We start from the raw sequence: 21,802 nt of genomic DNA, 5'->3' as shown, positions 1-21,802 counted from the left end.
TGCTGAACCATGAAACTATTTTTATTATCAACATTCTGAATGGTTAAATAATGACTAGCTTTCACAGTTTGCCTCTTATTTATTTTATAATCCAGTTGAGCTACTAAATTTAGCTGTTAACTAATAGACTGTTTGTTCTGGGAAATAACTTATTTTCCACTCCTGCACACAAGGTTTATGAAAGTCTGACTGTAAATATATGAATATAAACATATCACTGCTTGCTGTAATCATGTACATTTTTACTTGAATCTCCATGTGGATTTGGAATATGTTTATGAATAGAGCTTGTTTTCATGTAAATGGGATCAAGCAGTACCACTGGTTAGCTATTCAGAGAATCAGACAATATCACCCTTGCTGGAAATACTCAAAAAAAAAATTTATCCATGTACCTAATATTTGAACTCAGATTTTTTGCGTTCTAGTTCTCTGTTCTAATCTCAGATTTTATTGACTGACAATGAGCTATGTGATGGTGTTAAACTAAATGTAATCTATTCTATCTGTTTTTATCACTGCATACTTCAGGTTTCAGCTGAGAAGCTAGAAGAAAAGAGATTCTTTTTTTTTCCTCTTCAGTGGCAGCCCAAAAAATTCAGAGAGCAAAAATCCTGCCAACAGTTCTCAAACCAATTCTATATTGTTGAAGAGAAATACATGAAAATGAAAAGAAGATTTGAGTTTGATAAAGCATGGAACATTTTTTCCCTCAGCCTTCTCATGTACCAGAAAACCTAGTGTCCATAACTAAAAGAATTATTTCTAAAAGAAACAAACAATAAAGGGATTTTCATGTTTATTAAACTATACATATATCTATGGGCACTTGCAATAAGAAAATAGAAATAATATGTGAATAAACCCACATTCTTTAAACTAACCTGCACATTTCTATTTATTTTTTAGAAATCTATAAATATTTATACACTTACCTGCATCTTAAGTGCTTCAAAATAAATGTACAAAATGCAGGGATTGCAAATGCATTATGTATTTTACCTGTCATGTCTGATTCTTTGTTTCCTAACACTATTTCCAAACAGACTGGGAGGGGTATTAGGCCAGAATATTACTGAAAAAAACAACTTAAGTCTTACTCCACTCTGCTGTACTCCCAGCACAAATAGGATGACATGGTGTGAGTATCAAGAATACAAGAGACAGCACAGCCAGGTTGTTTTGATATTTGTGTGAAGAACAAATTTAACTCTAAATCTCTTGGCAAGACCTTGCTTCACCCACATAATCTGGAGAACATCCATATGTGAGCCTTGTCTAAGCCTCCGAGAAGACTGCTGCCCTCCTGCTCATGTCCGCCAGCACTCTGATCTGACTTTCATACTTAATCTGATCTAATCCTGTCCAGCATTAACTTCATCTGTGCAATGAAACCTGGAGTATCCATTCTAATATTTGGTGAGGAAGGCATTTACTAAATTACTTGCTGAAATCATATGGTGTTGTTTAGCTCCTTATTTTAATCAGATGATGCATCTCTGAGGCACATTATCAGCGATTACTTAGAAACCCTTCTCTGTCCTTTTTGGGAACAAAGAACTTTTCTGAAATTAAATGCTAAGAGAAACAAAGCACTGTTGCATTCTGACAACAAATAGGTGTCAGAAAAAGGCAAAAAAGATCACTAAACACATTTTCTCCAGAGCTGTACAAAACCAATAGCTTTGTGAAATAAGAAGAGTTTGCTTAAATAGCAAAACATGAAAGAAAAACAAAAGCTTTAGAGGAATATAAGAAGACATTTAAAAAGAACATTGTTTAAAAAGACAATAGACAGCTTTGTACTTCCCTTTGCCTTTTCCTTTAACTATTTCTAGGTAAGGTACATAAATTTGCCAAACTAAGCAGTCCTAGGAAGTCTCTGCTTTCAGAATTTGGTCTCTCACAACAGTTACGTGCCACAAAAGACAAACAGCTTTTTTTTTTTGTTTTGGACATTTAATGGGTCAAGAGCAAATATCCATGAAGGAAAGACAGATTGGTTTAAAAATATCTACTCTCCTAAATAAAATTTGCACAGCTCTTTTTATACTGTCTACATTTATATAGCACAAATAATTAATAATGTACCATTTTTAAAGCTAGCATGCAGCAAATACAGCACAGCACAATCCCACAAATGCAGTATCAGAAAAGGGTTGTGTCAATAATCAAATCTATTTGCATAAATTATTAAACAAGATACCATAGTGCTACATGTATCTACCTTTCCATAAATTAAGTGCTGTACTGTTATTTTTCTTACTGTGAATTATCTTGTAATTAACATGTGTCTGTGTAAATAATATAAAGCCTATACCTCCAAATATTGATGTCAAATACATTTAAGGAACAGAATGTGGTGGGGGTGGAAAAAAGGGTTTGAAAATCTCTTTTTCCTTGGAAAGATTTTCCAGGGAGCAAAAAATATATCCCCTTATATCAATAGTCAGATCTTTCCTAAGAAGTAAGCTAATTGAGCTGTTTGTGTTGATAAACTCCCTTTTCTCCAGACTGTTCCTCACTGAGCCATAATTATTTGCAATTTGCCTAAGTCGTCCATTTACTGATACGTCAAGCATGAAACAGAGGCAATTCCAGAAAATGGAAATGCTTCTCAAAATCAATCTTTGGGAAATAATGTGGTAGAAGTTACTGTGTGATAGAAGACTACCTTATAACTGTCACATGGAGATGAATATTAATTTGTTGAGGTTAAGGTGGCTTTGTGCTTCATTTGTTGACTTTGCTTAGCCATCAGCAAGCAGCACAGTACAATTACTCCAGCAAAGCTATTTTTCTAACATGAGTTTTATGATTTTTATGTACTTACCAGTCAGCACACATAACAATGTCAAAATGTCCTTCCAGTTGAGAGACATCTGTCTCATTATCCCATCGTAAAATGCTAGAGGAAAAAAAGATTTAAAAAAAAGAAAAGAAAAAAGGACTTACATTTTTCATCTTGAGATTTTTAAAGTTTTAATATTATTCTTATGTGACACAGAAGTGTTTTAAAAAGTGCAAAGTCGTTACTTTCAAAAATGAATGTAAAAATCTTATTCTGTACATTTTCAAGGTTTTAAATCTCAAAGCTAAAGAACTGTTTTTCTTTACAACAGAAAGGCAATCCACTCAGGTTCTGATGAGTGGATCACCAATAAATATGCCTTTCTGAATTAGTGGCACATGCACAGCTTCAGATTTTTACACCATAACATTACTGCATGAGGAAGTGAAGTCAAAGTATCGACAATCTGAATGAAGCACAAATCTGCAGAATAGATGTGAATTCATGGACCTCTGTTACATCTGGCAGGCAATTCAGTTGTGTTCCTCATTGATGAAGTGAGCATTCACTTGGGCTGGAGGGAGGCGAGACAGGGTGAAAAAATGCCAAGCTTAACTTCAATACCAGCCATGTTGCCTCCGGCAAGCTTAAAAAAAATACAGCGGTGCTGACTCTGTCAACACCTATTCTCTCATAGGTGATAAGCTATTTAATTCTAAGATACCCAGTAGTAGGCAAAAATTCACATATGTACAAAGTTCTTCTTTGTTTATAAATGCTGCCGATTTATGTAGCTGCCACAAGGAATTTCAGTACTTTACTCCCATCTAAAAAATAGCAACTAGTATTGGAATTTACTGCATACTTTAAATATCATTACCCCGAACATTTGAAGCTGCATTTCTATTTCTAAGCTATTTTAAAAAAAGGAATCTATCCTTTTTCACTTCCTGGTTATTTATAATAGAAAGTAGATAAATATTTATGGCAAAAGCACTTGTGGGGGAAGGGTCTAATCTGATCTTGTCAGGTTGTGCATGCTTATCTCAGTTTTGTATGAGTCTTGACCAAATAGACCCTTTAGTCTTCCCGCAGCTATAATCTACTTCTGGTTAAAAGCGATCTCCATTCACATCCTATTCCTAATATTTAACCGAGGATCAGTGTATAATGTGTTCATTCAGAAATGTTCCTGAAGTATATGAGAAAAAAGGGAATTTTGTACACTGACTATACTGTATGCAAAAAAGGCTTGTAAATATGTAGATAAATAGGTACAAGGCCATAAAGAATTAAGGTACCACAATATGCATGTACATATGCACAGACACAAAATTTGAGACAGAGTGCTTTTAAAATATGGAAATTCCGAAAGGAAAGGCCCAGTTGGTTGGGAAAGCTTTGATTTTGTGGGGCTCAATGTAGCTGAAGAGATCATGACTCATCAGCCCATTTGCCCTCCTGGAATTTACTGTGACAATCCAAAGACAGAAAAGAGTAGATTAATTTAATTTTTCCCCCTCAAATTGAAAGTAATACAGATTTTAGAAGCCTAGGTAGCTTTGCACACTGGCACGCAGCAGGCATCCAGTAGTGGAAAGTGACAAAGGAGAGTTCTCACTCTCAGCTGCTGACTGCCTGCTGGCTACCAGCGGCTTTTTCAACCCTGTTTCCGTGGAAACTTAGGTTAGAATGGTGAAAATTAGGTAAAGGTAAGTTTTGTGGGTTTAAAGCACGCACTCTAATACTTTAAGAATCCTGAAGCAGAACTGGAAATTGGTAGAAGAACTGTGAGCCTTAAGAGGCCACCTTTGGTTCTCATTGCTACAGAAACAGAGATCTGATCAGTACCACTATAGAGATTTGAATTATGATTTTTTTAACCTATATATTTACTATACTTCACACATGCAGTTGGGAAGGAAGCACAGGTGCCTCCTCCTGCAAAAAAAAACAAAACCAAAACCCAACCACCCTCCCTCATGTTACTGTCAGGTTTCTGCTGGGCACTCAAAACACAGCATTTTCTGTGCACACCTACTGTAGGCACAGAGGAGTTTGTGTGGGGAGATAAAAGCTCATAAACTAAAGTGCTGAACAAAACATGGAATTGACGAGTTACCAGGAGCATGAGCAGTGGTGCAACATGACTGGGATCTGTATTGTTAGAAGGAGTGAGCTAAGGGCCCCACATCCAGCCATAAGCCAATCTTTCTCCCTTTTTCTGATCTACTACAAGGGCTGCTTTTGGTCTCTAGCTTCAGTACAGCTGCATTCATGAAGATAGCATAATTACGCAAAGGCCAATGACAAATTTACAAATTTTAAACGAACTTTGCCATAAATTTTCCAAAAGTACAGGAAAATCTTTATTCCTGCAGGGAAATCACCATGTAAACGAAATATAATTTGTAAAAAAAATAAACACTAGTGGGACTCATCCTGGTCTGACTCAGGATGTATGCACACTGGTGGGAGAGATGGAACTATAGGCTATATGTATTTATCCATGCTATCTTTAGCTAAATGCAAGCGTGACTAGTAAGGGAGGCACAGCCAGGGATGTCAAATGCAGTACTGGCTGCAACCTCCAAAACAGTTTCAGTAGCTAGCTCAGGGCCACCCTGTCTACACTGTTACCTGCTTCCACAGATCTGCAGGAGCTGCAGTCAAACATCTGCACCTGCAAAGCAGACATGTGTCTGCATATCTGGGAACCAGAATAAATTCTCTTCAGAGTCGGCACTATTCTGTCATCAACACTGATGTCAGAATCAGCCTGGTTCAGAATCAGCTATTCTGAGTTCTAGTGCTAATGAAAGCAGTGAATCAGACTTATATAAATACTATCAATTATCAAAAAAAAAAAATTGTAATCCAAATGCAATTCCTGACTGTAAAGTACAAAAGAATCCACTGATATTGCAAAACATTCCTGAAAAAGGTAAAGACATGTAGCTAAATGCATGTATCTATATGTAGTAAGGGGGTGAGGAAAAAGAATTTTTTCATGGATTACTGAGGATGCGACTCTCGGACTTAGTGGTCAGACCTGAAAGAAATACTGAAGGCACCATGAAGTAAGGGCTGATTGCATTTCCATTAAAAAAAAAAAATCACTGCTAGGAAATCCAGAAAAGTGGTGGCAATGGAAATCTGAAAATCTCAGTTTTTATGAAATTTCCTTTAAAAAAATACAAATAAGTGTAAAAATACCACACCACAAAAAGTCTCTTAAATTGCCAGTATCATGTTCAGTGCAAACATGAAGAAAATGCAAGTCTAGTTAGTATTTTCCTCTTGTTCCTTTCCAGTGATAATAAATTCGTTTACATAAGCCACATTTTTTCTAAAGTCACTTTTCTTCCAGCACAGTAAGTTTTGAAGCAATAATATTTGTATGCCTTTCTTTTGAGGGAAGGTGCTACAGTACTAAGAACTGAAATTACATAGTAAATTTGAGAAATGGGCTTTACTCTATTTTTCTGTCCAAGCCACAACTTCAGTACATTTTTTTGTAAAAAAACCCAACCAAACCAACAAACCAACATGTTTAAGGCTGTGTAACGCCCACTCAACATTATTTTGTACTGGCTTATTTCACTCATGCAGGTTTAGTTTCTTACAACTGAAAACAGGCAACTGAATTTCAGCAGAAGAGGGTCTGAGAGGCAATGGAAATATAAAACAGTTAGGAGCTCTTTTTGGCTACAAGAAGAACATTAAAAATGAAACAGGATGCAAGAGAAAGACACTCCCTCACTGTTCAGCTACTACTTAGGTTAAAGCGATGGTGGCTGAAACCTGGTACCCACTAATGGCCGACTTACGGCCTGTATCAAATGAATTTGACCAGTTTTCAGAGGAAAAGTACCCATGTCACAAACCTATTACTATAATTAGCAATCTTGATGGTAGTCCTAGCGAAAAGGACAAGGACTCAACGAGCTATGGAAAATGAACCATTCTCTCACATGCAGAGGTGGCTTCTCCAGGTCAGGGGTAAAGCATACCGTTAAAGTAGTCTGAGAAAAGATGTACTGATGCTTTAGTTTCCTAGGCTGTCAACCTTCTACCATACTGAAGAATTCTGAAACAAATTCATTAAAAAAACCCCCCAAACAACACACAACACAAACAATCAAAGGAATTCTTCCTTTTCCCCCCTTTTCAATTAACAAGTAAGCCAGAAAATGTGATCAGGTTAGGACATAAGAATTATGATAATAGAACATAAAGATCAAGTAAGAAAATATGAGACTTAAAATACAAAAATATAGCCCCATGTATTACAGAGAAAAAAACCCCATCATAAATAGCTAATGTTGAAGGGATAGTTACAGCAGCCAAGGCTTCCCCTGTACAGTTACTCTAATTTATGGAGGATAGCCTGACAAATGTCAACACTCTTTTCCTTACACTAGTAAAGTATCTCAGCAATCTACAACAAAAGACCTGATTTTACCAGGTTTTATTTCTCATGCAAAATTCTTCATTACTATTATTATTCAACTTCTGTTATTCAGTGTTTGTCTTCCTAGTGTGTCTAGGCAGGTAACTTATATGAGAAAAAACAGGTTAAGTCTCTGATTGTTAAAATTTGAAACATTTCCAAGACCCTCTAAGATGTTCTTGTGATGAATGGCACAAGCTAGAGTAGCTCTCAAATTAGCAGATAAGTAGTTGTGCAGATAAAGACAAAAATTCAAAATTAGAAAAAAGGACAAAAGACACAAAAGCCTTACTTGCTTCAGAATGCATTAGTAGTTTTAATAAGGATTAAAAAAATAGTCCCAATTAGCAGATGAACAGCTACCAAGAATCCCTATCTACCCACCTCTTCTTTTCATATTTTAATTTAAGTTTCAATCTTTGAAAAGCATTATCATTGGAAAGTATACAGGTTCAGGTAAAAGATTTTGTCTGGAGGCTTATATGACTTTTTCTATGACATTAAGAAACCAAGTTCATTAACACATTAACAAAAGGCATCATCAGGATGTTTCTCCGCACCTTGATCTCAGTTTGAGATTCCTTAGTTTTGTATAAAGATTAAGAAGATGGATTTTAATCTAGTGATAGTGGCAATGTGTACACCTATCATTACAACTCCTCTGAGGAATCTTACAAATTTGCCTACTATAATTTCCCCATCCTTCTTATTATATTCTCACAAGGCTGCTCTTATTTCTCCACCTTCCTTCACCTTCTGCCTTTCTTACTTTCACTGCTTCACTTTGCTTTGTATTCTTATCCATTATCTCATTCCCTACAGTGCATATTTGGTTTGAAGGGACCAAAGTTAAGCTTTCAATTACAGGTACAACCATTTTCCCTTTCCTCTTAGATTTCTAAGCATCTCTAATGTGATATTTACAATTGCCAATGGACACATTCTTCTAACAATGTCCTTGCAGGTTTTGGTAACTTCCATGTCACTTATCTGCTCTTGTCAATGATTTTTCTCAGCTAGGCTTAATATCTGCCCTTTGTCCTCCTGGACATTTCTTCTCTCTTAAACCAAATAAAATCTTGCTCTTTTCTAAATTCCACTGTTTTCTGCCTGGGTTCTTTTAATTGCCTTACAATTTTTAAAATGTTCTCTTCTCAAGATTATCTTCAAACATTTCCCACATTTGTGATAATTTCACAATGTTCTACCTCAACCTTTTCTTCCTCTGAACTTCGTTTCTGGGCTATCTCATCCATAAAAGCTAAAAACCTACTCATTTCTCTACTTCATACTGTGCATACAGACCCTTAATTCAGTATTCTTCAGAGCCTCAGTGAGTGAGAAGCTCATTGCATCTAAAGTACCAGAAAGCATTGTAACCACATTTTATGGATCCCTTTGGATATAACCATTAATTCTAGCCTGTGATCTAGGCTTAGCTTAGACTAAGCTTTCTCTGTATCTGCATAACTCAGCTCTGCCTCTTATTCTCTCTTCATAGTATCTCCAAGAGGTTTCTTACCCAATCCACTCAACCTCTTGACCATGTCATCATCACTTACATCTAAACATCACAATACTATTCCCTCTGCTCTTGGAAAATGCAAGCTTGTGTCTTGGGGTGACTTTATGATGTGTATCCCCTATCGCTGCTCTATGCCCAGACCTGATTCCTGTGTCTTTCTGTGCCTTTAAAACTGGGTGCAAAAGAAAGAAAAAAAGCCAGACAAACTTTTCAAAGCAGTTTGTACTCCAAGGACACAGAGATAGCAGCTGCTGCTCCTGAAGAGCGGAGAAAAGCACCTTCCGTCTTTTCCCAGCTCTTGGCTCCTTTTCTCAGAAGAGATGGAGAGTTAAACTCCTTTGTTTCCCTGGGACTTCATCTTCTTCTTCTTCTCTTCTGGAACTGTTGAGAACACCAGAACTCACTGGGAGAGCTTTCCACTGAGGCCTGGAGGGGCCTACGTTGGACCCAGCTCCAGAGAAAAGAGAGAGAGACCACACCCACAGAAAGGACTGACATCTTCCCAGGTTTCTCTCCACAGCGAGAGCTTTCATTGTTTAGCATTATTCTTTTCTCATTGTGCATTGTGTCTGTTAAATAAATAGTTTTTTTCCCTTTCACTTTCCTCCAAGAAAATTTTTTTCTTCCCAAACCCAGTGGGGGAGGGATGGCTGTAACCTGCACTCTATCAGAGGACGTTCAAATTTGGACGTTCCTCTAAATTTGTCTCAATCTGGGACAGCTTGCCATATTAATATTTATTCAGCAGGCTGCTGTAAAGGTTGTTTTTCTTGCCTACAACCCTGATCTTGTTATCTTTCTCTGTACTCCTCCAGGTAAGTTGCAAGTTGTCGTTTCCAAATGCTTCACAACAGTTCACTTCCCTATTTTTCATCTCTCATTCAATATTGAAAGAACAAGTCCCTTCTTTAATCAGCCCTAATGTCAGTCTACATCTTCCACTTAACTTTTCAAGCAAGCACCTGTACAATTTTCTTCTGCTACTTTATCCCTAACATTCACAAACTCACTCTATTGTCCTTGAAACTGTCCTTTAAAATAGCACCTTCAAAAACTGAAAAGAGGCTCTTGTGCCTCCAACTCTGCCTCTCATGCTGACTTCAGTTATCCTTATTATCCTTCCTCACCATATCTATCTCTGGTCTTAGATCACAGATTTTCTAACACAAGCTGCCTTTTTGCTCTGTGTTTACACAGTATCTGGTGCAACAATTCATGATGAAACCTCAACACATTAACATGGTAATATGAAAGAAGAAAAAAATCACCGCACCCAACTATGGGCCTCTTCAAACTTAGATATTCTATGATTCCATGATCCTATCTAGGTTTTCCTGCCTAAAAGTTCCTTTTTAAAAGTGTATTATTAAGTTACACACGTGCCTTATTCCTTATTCTAAGAACATATTTTCTCTCTCTTATTTTGTACAACATATTTTGCTAAAATTCAGATGGGAACATTACAGCTTTGTCTTCAAAACTAACAGTCCTAACACTTACACATTTGCTGTGTATCAAAAGCTACTAAGTTTTTGGGACATAATTAATGCACTGCATGTAAATACAACTGTTGTAGAATATTTTTTTTCATTTTGTAGACACATCACAAGCCAACATTCAGCAAAAGTGTGGCTATTTATTTAAAAGAAGTGAGAATATCTTGTATGAAAAAGATATTAATAAAAAATCACCAGTTGTGTTTGTGAATTTGCCTTTTCACATTCCTCCTCTACATCCCTACAATCTAAATCAGCCTTTATTTGGAAACTGACTACTGTTTTTAGCCAGTGCCATGCAGTACATTTGAAAAAAAAAATTGATGGTTCTCAAATTCTAATTCAGAATGATACAGTATAAAAAAACCACACAATTTCAAAGTGCAAGACAGCATAAGCACATAGGACACCACTGTACTGATAGGATCAGACCTGTGCAAAAACATGAAGGAAAAGAAGCCTCTTGCTCTATGGAAAATAATCTACCCATGGGGAGGATAATCAAGGGAATCAGAAGAAAAAAACCCAAGAATGTGACGTGAACAAGGCAGGTCCAGAAGGACCAAATGGAGGAAGAATTAAAAACAGCAGAGATGATGTAGTTCACAGGTGTTTCAATTCTCAGGGCAGAAGGGACCACAATACACATCCAAGATTTCAAATTTCTGTATCAAGCCCATATATCTCAGGAAATTAACACGTGTTTCAGAAAGATTCAAACACATTCACTGCTTAAGAAACTATCACTCCCCATGGAAAGATGTTCTAATGTATTACCATTCTGTCAAATCTCATTTTTTTTCTAGACTGAATTTGCCTAGCTTCAATTTCTGTATCTTGTTAGGTACTTGTAAACTAGATTAAAGACCGATCTTCTATTAAAGATTTTTTTTTCTTCACATGAGACTTTCAGATCAAAATCAATTCATTTCTTAACAATCAAGTAATTTCTTTGACAAGTAAATGGAGCTCTTTAACTCTCTCATTTCCAAACCCTGATTCATTCTTCTGCCCCTTTCCTGAACCTCATCCATTTTCAGTATCCTTGGTTAATGTCTGAATAACTATTAACTGAGTATTAATGAAATAAACAAAGACAACACTGTAAACATAATTTTGTCAAAATTTAAAGCTTTGTCATGGCAAAGATTAGTTCAGAGTGCCTGTGAAGGAGAGCCTACTGAAAGTGTGTGATGACTTGATGACTGCCTACTAATGTAGAGACAAGTTAGACAAGGAAGGGTAGACAAAGGTACAGTGGTAACAACATAAACCAGGAAATAACATAGAAGGTGGCTGAAATGATGGATACGAAAAAGGAATGGAACAAATAATCTTTGACTCTAACATCTCAAGCAAATTTTCCTTTAAAGCCCTGGGAAGAATGATATAAACCTGCTCGTATCAGTGTTTTCCCTCTAATCTTTTTGTGCAGCCCAAGAGAGTACAAGAGGAATAGTTTAACCAAGAGCAATTTTTTTAAGCTAAGAGGAGACTACCATGAAATAGTCAAAGATCTGAGGAAGAATGATTTAAAATTATGCAATGTGATACTTTTACACCTTACTTTTTTCCCTGTTATTCCAAACTCATAGAAATTTTTTTACAAAGCTTTTGAATTTTTCCTCCTTATGTATTCTTATCTGGCCTCATAAAGAAGACAGACAAAGCTACCATGCAATTTAAAATACACTTAATTAAGTCAACACAACTGTGTAAAATACACAAATAGGAGAGGCTTGGAAGTTTGTGAAAGTCAGCTGGTATAATTAAATGGTATAAAAGATTATTTGATTATTCCTCCAAAAGCTGAAGTTGCACCCAACTGAAGAAAGAATCACAAACTTGCAAAATTAAATATAATAATAAAATCCTGAAGGGCAAAAATAAGGGAACTCTTCCTTTTGTGCTAAATCTTCCTGCCAGCTGATAATTGGGATACAGAATGGGCACTCACAGAGGATAAGAACATTTCAGAGAGGTGAAATTAATTCTTTGCATCAGTGCAAAATATTCACTTCACTGTAGAAGAAACTGAAGACATTTCACCTCAGAAGCCTTTATTGATATGTCTTCTGTAAAAGGAAGTCGTGTTTTAGAAAATGAGCCCTTCAAAGGCATTAGCAAGTATGCAGATAAGGGCCATCTGGGTAAGACAGCCTGCCTCTGATTCCAAAAAGCTATTGGCAAAGACGCTCACGATCAACATTCTAGGAAAATAGACTGTCAATGAAGAAGAGTCCTGACATGGTTAAATAATAGAACAAAAGACAGGGAACAGGGTAGTAGCAAATGGTCAATTCTCACAGTGGAGGGACATAATCAGCAGAGTTCCCCTGGGATATGTTCTATTCAAAATGTTTACAAGAGATGAGCACCGAGGTGGCAAAGTTTGCTGATGGTAAGAAGTCATTCAAGATAGTAAGGAAAAGAGCAGACTGTGTAGGATTCCAGAAGGATGAAACTGAGTAATTGGACAATAAAATGACAGATTAAATTCAGTGTGGATAAATGCAAAGTGCACAATGGAAAAAATAATTCTCACTTGATATAGAAAATGAAGGTGTCCAAACTGACCATCACTGGAAAGCTCCTGATGTTGTGACAGACAGTGTCATGAAACTATTAGCTCTGCGCTCAACTGCAGTGAAAAAAGCAAATCACTGTTAGGCATTTTTAGAAAGGAAACAAAAAGTGTAATTATTGCACTACATATACCTTTTTTTGCACACTTTGAATGCAGTACTGATCACAGTCATCTAAAAATAGTGAAAAAAATTGAAACCGGAAAAGATACAGAGCAGGGCAAGTATGATCAGAGGTGTGGAATGCTTTGCACCTGAGTTTTCTGTGATAAAGATCTACAACTTCAGAATGGACATGAGCACACAAACCATTCTTCCCACTATACATGAAGTGATCAAATTAAGTGAGCAGGAAGCAGCAGCCATTTCTTCCTAACCGAAGAGCAGGAAATGTTCCTTTTGGCAGCTTCCTCCTTACCAACAGATGCTGTCATGCAAGAGTGTTACTTGAGGAGACAGGAAAAGTAGTTGGAAGAAAGGGATTCCTTTAGGGTTGCTAAGGTGACAAACACAGCGAATTCAATAAAATGTTCTCTGAAAGTTTGAATTTACCAACACTCAGGACATTTTGACAAACGAAACAAGAGAGAGAGTCTTTATTAAGTCTGTTCCATATTGACGGAACCTGCTACATGACCAGCTGATATCAGGAAGGTTATGAAGTTGACATATTTGAAGAACATTGCAGTAAGGTAAAATATTCACTTTGCAATTATAAAGAGGCAACTAATACAAGAACAGAATCAGGACAATATAGCTCAGTGCTCTATCATTGAGACCTCATCCACTGTTATGCTTGATGTCATTTAGTATTTTGAAAGACTTTTTTTCATTATGGATTTAGTTCTGGATGCTTGTAATTGCATTACATTGGTAAGGAACACTAAAATCTTGGATAAAATTATAACCTCTCTGTTAGTCTTTAAGCAGAAGGAATTTTCCCTTTTGGTTACATGGTTATTCATTCTTGATGTAGGCTGTCAACATGAATGTGGAATGAATAAAGAGTATATGATACACTATTACTAATCAAACCAAAGGGTGCACAGCCACAAGCATTTCTCTTACTGGCTTGGTATTACATGTCCTTGTTTACATCCTCATGTGAAAAGTAATCTCTCTGAGGCAACTCTTAGCAAAACAATAGACTTGCCCACAGCTAAAACTCCACAGGTCCCATGTCAGCAATTAGAACACAACTTTTGTTAACAGATTTCCACGTTCTCGGACAAGGGAATCTGAAGGAAGAACAAATTCCCTAGTCAGAGGACAGACTGAGTCTGTTAACCTGCAGGATATATTGCAGGCCTTCAGTAAAGTTTTTCCATCATGACATTTGTAATAACACCGATTTTTCAAACTTCTACTACCCAAACAGATGTTTCAGGAAGATTTACCCACTAAAACAAATAGAAGATAAAGAGCAAGGATTCCTTGACTTTGTTATTGCTAATTTATTGATTGGTGGACCTGTTAAAACAATGATATAATGCATGTCAAACCAGTAACAGCTGATAGTACAAAGAACGCTGTCAGGATAGATCACATGCTAAGTTATAGGGTAAAAAATATGATTAATGCATAATTTTTGAACTGTGACAAAAATAAAATTGTTAAACCCATACATGGTATTAATACCCTTCACTACGGCAAGACATTACTAGTAACTTGATGGTATTACTGTACCTATTTCTAGTAAACATAAGTGAGAAATCCTAGGCATATTCATGAAAAATAAAAATAAAATAGAATTTTATATCCACTGCAAAGTAAACTGTTTACTAAATGTCTATTATTACATTATAAAACATAATATGACAAACTGCCAGTTTGGCTTACATTACCGTATTTTTAAACAATAATTAAGAGTTGGCAGAGGGCTACATAAGTGCTCATTTACTGCATTTTGTACACATCTAAATAAATAAATGTATGGCAGGTTGTCTTAATCTAACTTGTCTTGGCTGATACCAGATTGTTCCTTTTTGTTCCGTACAGGTTTTGGCATATTTTCCAAGCATAGACTTAAATATCCAGAGCAGTCACAAACTGACTCTCATAATTTCTGCTCCTGTGCAAGGAAAAGAGTGCGAGATCCTGACATAAGACGAAGGTGCTGTGAGAAGCGTCTATTCCGAATTATCTTCCATATGGAAAGAATCTTTGAACTTTGCACTGCCCACTGTGAAGCTGCAATACTGGACACTGTCTAAAGGAAAAACCACACCTTCTCCAGATTAAATTGATGCTCAGAAAGTCACTTACATACATCACTATATTCATTTACCTGCAAGATCTGATCAATATAAAAGAAGTCACTGAATGTCACTTTGCATGCCAGTGTTGCATTCTGCCCTCCAAAACACTATATTTTCTTCATTTTCTTGTAGGTTTTTTTCCTCCTTTTTTTTCTCCCCATAACCATTATGTAACTAAGGTTTTCATTAGCAGGAAAAGTGAATCAAGCTTACAGTAATATTTCAGACTTTACATCATCCTTTTAGTTCCTTCAAGGCATTAAGAAGGGATCATATCACTTTGTTGCTGCGTCACAAGTCATTACTGAATCTGAAGGACTGATCAATCCATTACAGAGTCATTTGAATACTTATTTTATAAAACTTTATACTGTTACAATGAATCTGCAAAAGCCTTAAGAATGTAGAATTAAAAAGCAAGCATTTATTATAATGAGTCTTATATTTTCATATAGTACTTACCATAATTTTGTAATTTAATAATTTTATTTATGCAAATAAGGCCTCAGATGCTATTGCACTCAAGAAGTTAAACACTTGACATCTTTACTCCTTAAAATGCAACATTTTATGACGTCTAGATATGTTTATCAATTAGTGATTATTAACACCCAGTAAACAACATCATGTCTTGTAAAAACACAATCTTTCTTCACAGCATGAGGCTGAAATCTATTATTCACTGATTCCATATGCTGAAATACACTCAAATGATCACAAATGACCTTAAGCATTAGATAAATGTAAATGAGCACAGGGTAGAAAATGTGCTTTTGATTGATATCTAAAAGACCAGGTTTGAAGTCTTGACAAGGGATGAAATCTGAAATCTCACACAAAGTATAGTGTAATTGGAAATCTAAAAAAATCTAAGCTTCTGGATGGACACAGCACACAGCCTCTCCTCTGCAGAGTGTCTGAGGCTGCTCACAAGAGGTGTTCAGAATATGGAACCTGAAAGACCATTCCTGGGATCCACATGGCCTTTGTCTACTTGGCAGGCTCTTATTAGGATGCAGAGATGTATCTCTAAGTTATATGCACACATACCCTAATGAAGGCAGAATTTTTCTAGCCCTAAGTGCTCACTTAAACGAACTTCTCTACACAGAATGGCTACATAGGCATAGGGTTAAATGACATGAATGATAGCCATTAAAATTGTATGGGTTTAACCCTCTGTGTGAGTAAGCTTATTCTGCACTAACACTTTGCCTTTCTCAGCCCTTTTTCAGCTTTACTTTTGTCAGTTTTAGAAGGACTGAGTGCCCTTCCGCACTGTGAGTCATCAAAAAAAAATTTTATACACACAAGTAAGAGTGTACTTTGGGTACTTTGCTCTTGGGTAACCATTTTCTAATTCTTAACCTTATACCACGAATATGAAGTGCTTTATAATCTACTTTTAAAGTACTAGAAGAGATGAATACACTGTGCTTGGTTCCCATGCTCCCTTTCTGTCCTCACAGTGACAACACATTAATGATCACACAGACAGGATGACCAAAAAATCTCCCATGGATGCTCCAACAGGGGCTACCTCAGGGGCAAATGGGATTTGCTGCCACCCTGAATTCTCAGAGCTATTTAAAATGAAACCTGCCAGAGATTTAGATACATTCATACCAAATCTCATTTTCAGTACTACGGGTAGTGTTGACTCCGAAGCAGCCAAATTTCAACCGTACACTAAACCATAGGTTGAAGAGACATATTTAAAAAAAGATAAAAAGGAAAGAGAGGTTATGTCACCAAGGTTAGCCATACTGTATTTGCTAATTTTTTTTTAATACTTCTAAATTTCTGCCTTGCATCACTTACCTTCTTATATTATATAGGCACCTGTGTCAGCATCAGTAACCCAGGTCACACTTTCACACTTTTGCATACATTTCACATCTACATTAATACAGAAGTACATGCAAGAATCAGTAAAAAATTTAGTAGAATCTTACCAGCTTGACACCTTCTTAGCCTTAAATACTCCAGCATTTTTGTTTCTTGTGATGATCTCATTTACATCTGTAGTATAATTGTTAAGAATTATCTACAAAACCAGAGCAACAATAAAAATAATAAACCCAACTCTTTTGCATTTCTAATGTCTTCATAGCATTCTTATTTGTTTGTTCTTCTTTAATCTGTGCTAAGAGTCAATCTTTTTTCAGAAACATACATTTTATATTGCTACTCCAGCACATCAGCCATATATCTACACAGCAATTTGCTCTAGTTTCCTACCACTATTTACTTTTTCATTTAAGGAATTTATAGCCCTATAGCTATAGAGGGAAGTGAAAAAAGATGTCCCACACCTCAGATATATTTAAAGGCACTTATTTAAAAATATAAGATTTTTAAAGCCTTTAAAGCCATGGAGAACTGAAATTTTTTCACACAACCACTAAATGTTCAGTTTAGTTCATGCTGCTTTTCACCTTTCACTGAATCACTATACCCAGTGCAGAGGTAAGCTGAAGGCTTATGTATTTTGAGAACCTACCCACAAGACACACACCTATGTTCCTGGTGAATCCAACACACAACAGGAGCACCTTAACCTATAGGCAAAGGAGTTTCCAGTCCATTTGCTTTCTTGAGAATGGTTTGGAACCACCTAAAAAAGAGTGCAAAGCAATAAATGCCTTTTTTCCCCCTCAGATACCACAACAGTACCTCAGCCTTGTGTCTCAGCTTCTTGTAGTTTGGAAGTTCATGTCACAAATTTGGGTTGCCATTCAGGCAGGTTAAAGCAAGGACTATCAAGGAAAAGTTTCTGGGGGAGCTGAGCCCAGTCATCTATGGCTAGAAAGACAATCTTCATAATCAACCATTTGTGGTTAGTGAGAAGGCACTGAAAGGAAAAGGTGTAGCAAGTAAGTGAAAACTACGAGAATATTAATTGTTACTCAGTGTGAATCTATACAGATCTGAATGGTTCACTTTCAAAGGTAAATAATTATCTTAAACAAACATTTTTGGTAAAGATGTAGAAGAGCCCTCTTTTTTATTTAAGGTATGGGAAATCTGAAGCTAATTAGGAGGATGTTTCTAGGTCCACAAAATATGTCAGAGCTATCAAAAGTGCTCTTATAAGAAAACGGAATATGAGAGTCAGGCAAATTTGAAATATCACTGATATATCTTTTTCTTTTATTTGATACATCTTTTTCTTTGCTTTGTTGAAATCACATAATTGGCCTTCCTAACAGAGTTGGTTATTTAAGAAAAGTTATTTCAGGAAAGCCTCTATCCAAACATGGGAAAAGACAACTGGTATTTTGTGAAGTCAAAAACTAGAAATGGAATGACAGAAAACTGGTTTAAACAAATGTCTGTAGTTTGGATGTGCCCTTTAAATCTTTTTCACAATATGAGGAGCAGCAAATGAATGGTCTATACCGGTACAGCAAAAGGAAGGCATAAATAACTTCATGAGTAAAGCATACTGCCTTTAAGTAGGGGCAGAAATAACATTGTTGATAAATTAGCTACACTGCACTTAAATTATATAACTGAGCAAAACTATTAATAATGGTTATAAACATGTTAACACTAGCTTTTAAAAATTATTTATGAGCCCATGTCTTTGGGCATTCAGGCTAAACATGACCCTTCTAACCTAAATTTCCCAGGACTGTTGAAAGATCCATACACTGTATTTTAATGGCCATTATAGTGCACTGCAACAATGTTTTGTATTATTGATGCTTTCAGACAGTAGTTCAAGTCACCAGTGCATGGTGTGAAACAGAGCTAAGGCAGAAAGTACACAGCTTCTCTGAAACAGGAGACAATTTTTACTAAAATGAACCTCATCCTTGGATATGGACATGTCAAAGTGAGTAAAGATACTTCCAGAGTTTTGAGGAAATAAAATTTGATGTTCCTGACTGACTTACGTCACAGATATTAGCTAAGTTGGAAAATTTGTATCTGAATGCATATCACCCATAGTTACAATGAGGGATGAATCTGATAACTTTGCCCACGTATATCTTTATTATTCTCTTGAAATGCCTATATTTTTAATCCTGATACTTTCCTTATTTAAATGATACTGAAAAAATTTAGATAAAACACACTAAATCAACAATAAAATTCTGAACAAGGTAGCAAAAGGAGTAACATCTGTCTTGATTTTATTGATTTTGCAATATAAATTATCTATTTAATCAATTAAAACCTGCTTATGATAAACAAAAGGAGTTAGAGTGAAGTCTTTTAAACGGTCTAGCAGCTCAAAACATAATGTCCTTTTAAAAACCTCCATAAACATCATACATAAGATCATTGATTAATATAAAATATAGCAATATATTTCACAGTGAGAGGGTTAGAATGACAACAATTATGTGAAATTGACTAATTCTTAAAATTTTTTTAATTTCTAACGTTTCAATAACGTCCTATTATAGATACTGAAAACATACAGAGTGAATACTTCATGTGGCAGTATGAAATGGAGACTAATAGGAAGCACATCAAAAATTAAAAGAAAAAACAAATCCTCAAAAGCTTGAGATTTCACAAAGCAAAGCTGTTAGTTATGCTCACTGAATAGTGATAGCAACAACAAAAACAACAATAATTATGATGATGTTGATAATACAAAGGCAGATTCTCAGATGCAATGCACTATTGCCAGGTCGATTTTCAATTACATTTCACTGATGTATTCATTTGTTTCTTAATGTGCTCATCTTGCCCATTAAGAATAATTAGCAGGCTTGCTTGGTGATTTCCTGGCTTCTGACAGGGATTTTTTTCTTTTTTTGTTGACAACCACTTTTACTTTTTGGAAAGTAATTTTTGGATATTATAGTATGACTGGCATGTAATTTAAGCTTCCTAAGAAATTTAAAGGGAAGATGTAAACAGTAATTTTAAAACAAGATTATTTTAATCTAAAATACCTACATAAGAAACATAATACTAGGCATTAACTATTCCTGAAGAGCAGAATCTAGAAAAGAAAACAGTATTTTATCCCACATTACCTTAATTTGGTATGCTAAACAATTAAAAAATACCATCTGTAATAATAAGAAAATTATTATATAGCAAAAATACATCATTTGTCATCAGTGGCACTTGGGCGAACGCCATTTCCAGTTACACCTAAAATTCTATACTGATTTCAGTGAGTCTGCTGTGGCTGAAACAGATCTAAATTTAGCCTAAACTTCTATTATAGCCAGTCACTATAGAAAAGAGTGCAAAAGAAAATTACCATAACATACATCATAAAATTACTACTGAAGTCCATAAACCATATAAAATGCAACATAAATTTTATTATGTGCACTTTCAAGAATACATTTCACCTACATGGTAAAGTTCTTAGCCTGCTGCACTTTGGCACCCTGCTAATATTAAGCCCATTGTAAAATCCAACACAATAAAAGCACTTTGAATGCTGAGCCTTCTGAGCACCAAATGTTAAAAAAGAAAAATAAATTCCTGTTAGAGCAGTCCACCAATCGCTTCTCTGAAAGGGATTCACTATGTGAATACAGATGAAGACCTCTTGTAAGACTTTTGGGAACAGAAGACATTTCTAAAACATATTGTGAAAAACTAAGGTGTGATAATTAGATAACATTAACAGTATCTTTTTCAGGAATAAAAGCACTTTTATTTGTTTAATTCCAAAGACTGAGTGAATACTTTAGCACGCACCAATTTCCCTTGTTACAAAAGTCTTCTACATTTCAAAAAAGTTCAGGTATGTTTATGGAATCTGCTATGCAAGACATTTGCTGACTTGATGATTACTGAGCCCACCTGAAGCTTTTTTGTGGGTAAAATGACCTTTTGTTAAATACCTATGCTTCTACACAACATGAGTCTGTTTTTTTAGGCTAGTTTTGAAACACTTCTTTTTCTCCCACATTTTTGATCTTTATAATTACATGGAAGAAAGATTGGAAGGGGTGGTGCTGATTAAAATACACAGAATAATGAATACTTCCTCCACAGGACACAAGTCTTAACACCCTAGAATTTAACAAAATAAGAATCCCTGGAACACAGGTGAGAACTTGCCTTTTCAAGAAAAAAAGAGATTTTTAGCAGGCTTACTTCAAGTCTTAACAGACATGATCTAGGATTGCCTGTTTTTAACATGAAATTGTTCAAGTGTTGTCCGCAGTTATAGTTACCTCAGTTACCTCAGAGAAAGTCTTTTTTAAAGGTAGTAGCTAAAATTATTGCACTGAAATGTCTCCTGCTTTAAGAGGCATCAGCAGCTGCAATTTATTTAAGCCAAAGATTAGTTTAACTCTTTTTTTTTACCAAGTATTCACTATGTTAGCTCTCAAATACACACAAAACTCAAATAGAAATAATTCTGATGCTGCAGTGGGCAAAACCTGAAAAATTAGCCTGCCTTAAAATGTAAATGGAAAGATTATCAAGGAACAAAAGCAAATAGATATCTTCCTTTTTTCCCTCTCAATTTCTAAGGGCTATTAGTATTCACTGTATATATCTGTTCTTGTTCTGTGCTGATATTTAATGTGGCCACAAATTATGCTCACTCATTCTCTTGCTTAGCCCAAGTCCAGTTCAATTTTCTGAACTATATGTTCCTATTAGAAGGGCATAATAGCAATTTATTCTAATATAAGAAATACAATGAAATACTTTCTACAAGGGACAGAGGAGTTTTCCAGTCTTACATCAAGAGAAA

At 35.6% G+C, this 21,802-nt stretch overlaps 1 protein-coding gene across 2 annotated transcripts in view; it reads right to left on the bottom strand.

Moving 5' to 3' along the window:
• Nucleotides 1-21,802, bottom strand: part of CAMKMT (calmodulin-lysine N-methyltransferase) — a 248,813-nt gene that overhangs the window by 50,691 nt on the left and 176,320 nt on the right. For both annotated transcript variants that reach the window (XM_017744880.1, XM_017744881.1), the window contains exons 7-8: nucleotides 17,064-17,130; nucleotides 2,834-2,908 (exon numbers count right to left, since the gene is read on the bottom strand). In XM_017744880.1, the coding sequence (XP_017600369.1) occupies nucleotides 2,834-2,908; nucleotides 17,064-17,130 (142 nt within the window). The remainder of the gene's footprint in view (nucleotides 1-2,833; nucleotides 2,909-17,063; nucleotides 17,131-21,802) is intronic.

This window comes from Corvus brachyrhynchos, unplaced genomic scaffold (assembly GCF_000691975.1).
Source record: "Corvus brachyrhynchos isolate BGI_N302 unplaced genomic scaffold, ASM69197v1 scaffold258, whole genome shotgun sequence".
Taxonomy (NCBI): Eukaryota; Metazoa; Chordata; class Aves; order Passeriformes; family Corvidae; genus Corvus; species Corvus brachyrhynchos.
Note: the sequence above shows the minus strand (reverse complement) of the source record. Positions and strands in the feature narration are given on the sequence as shown.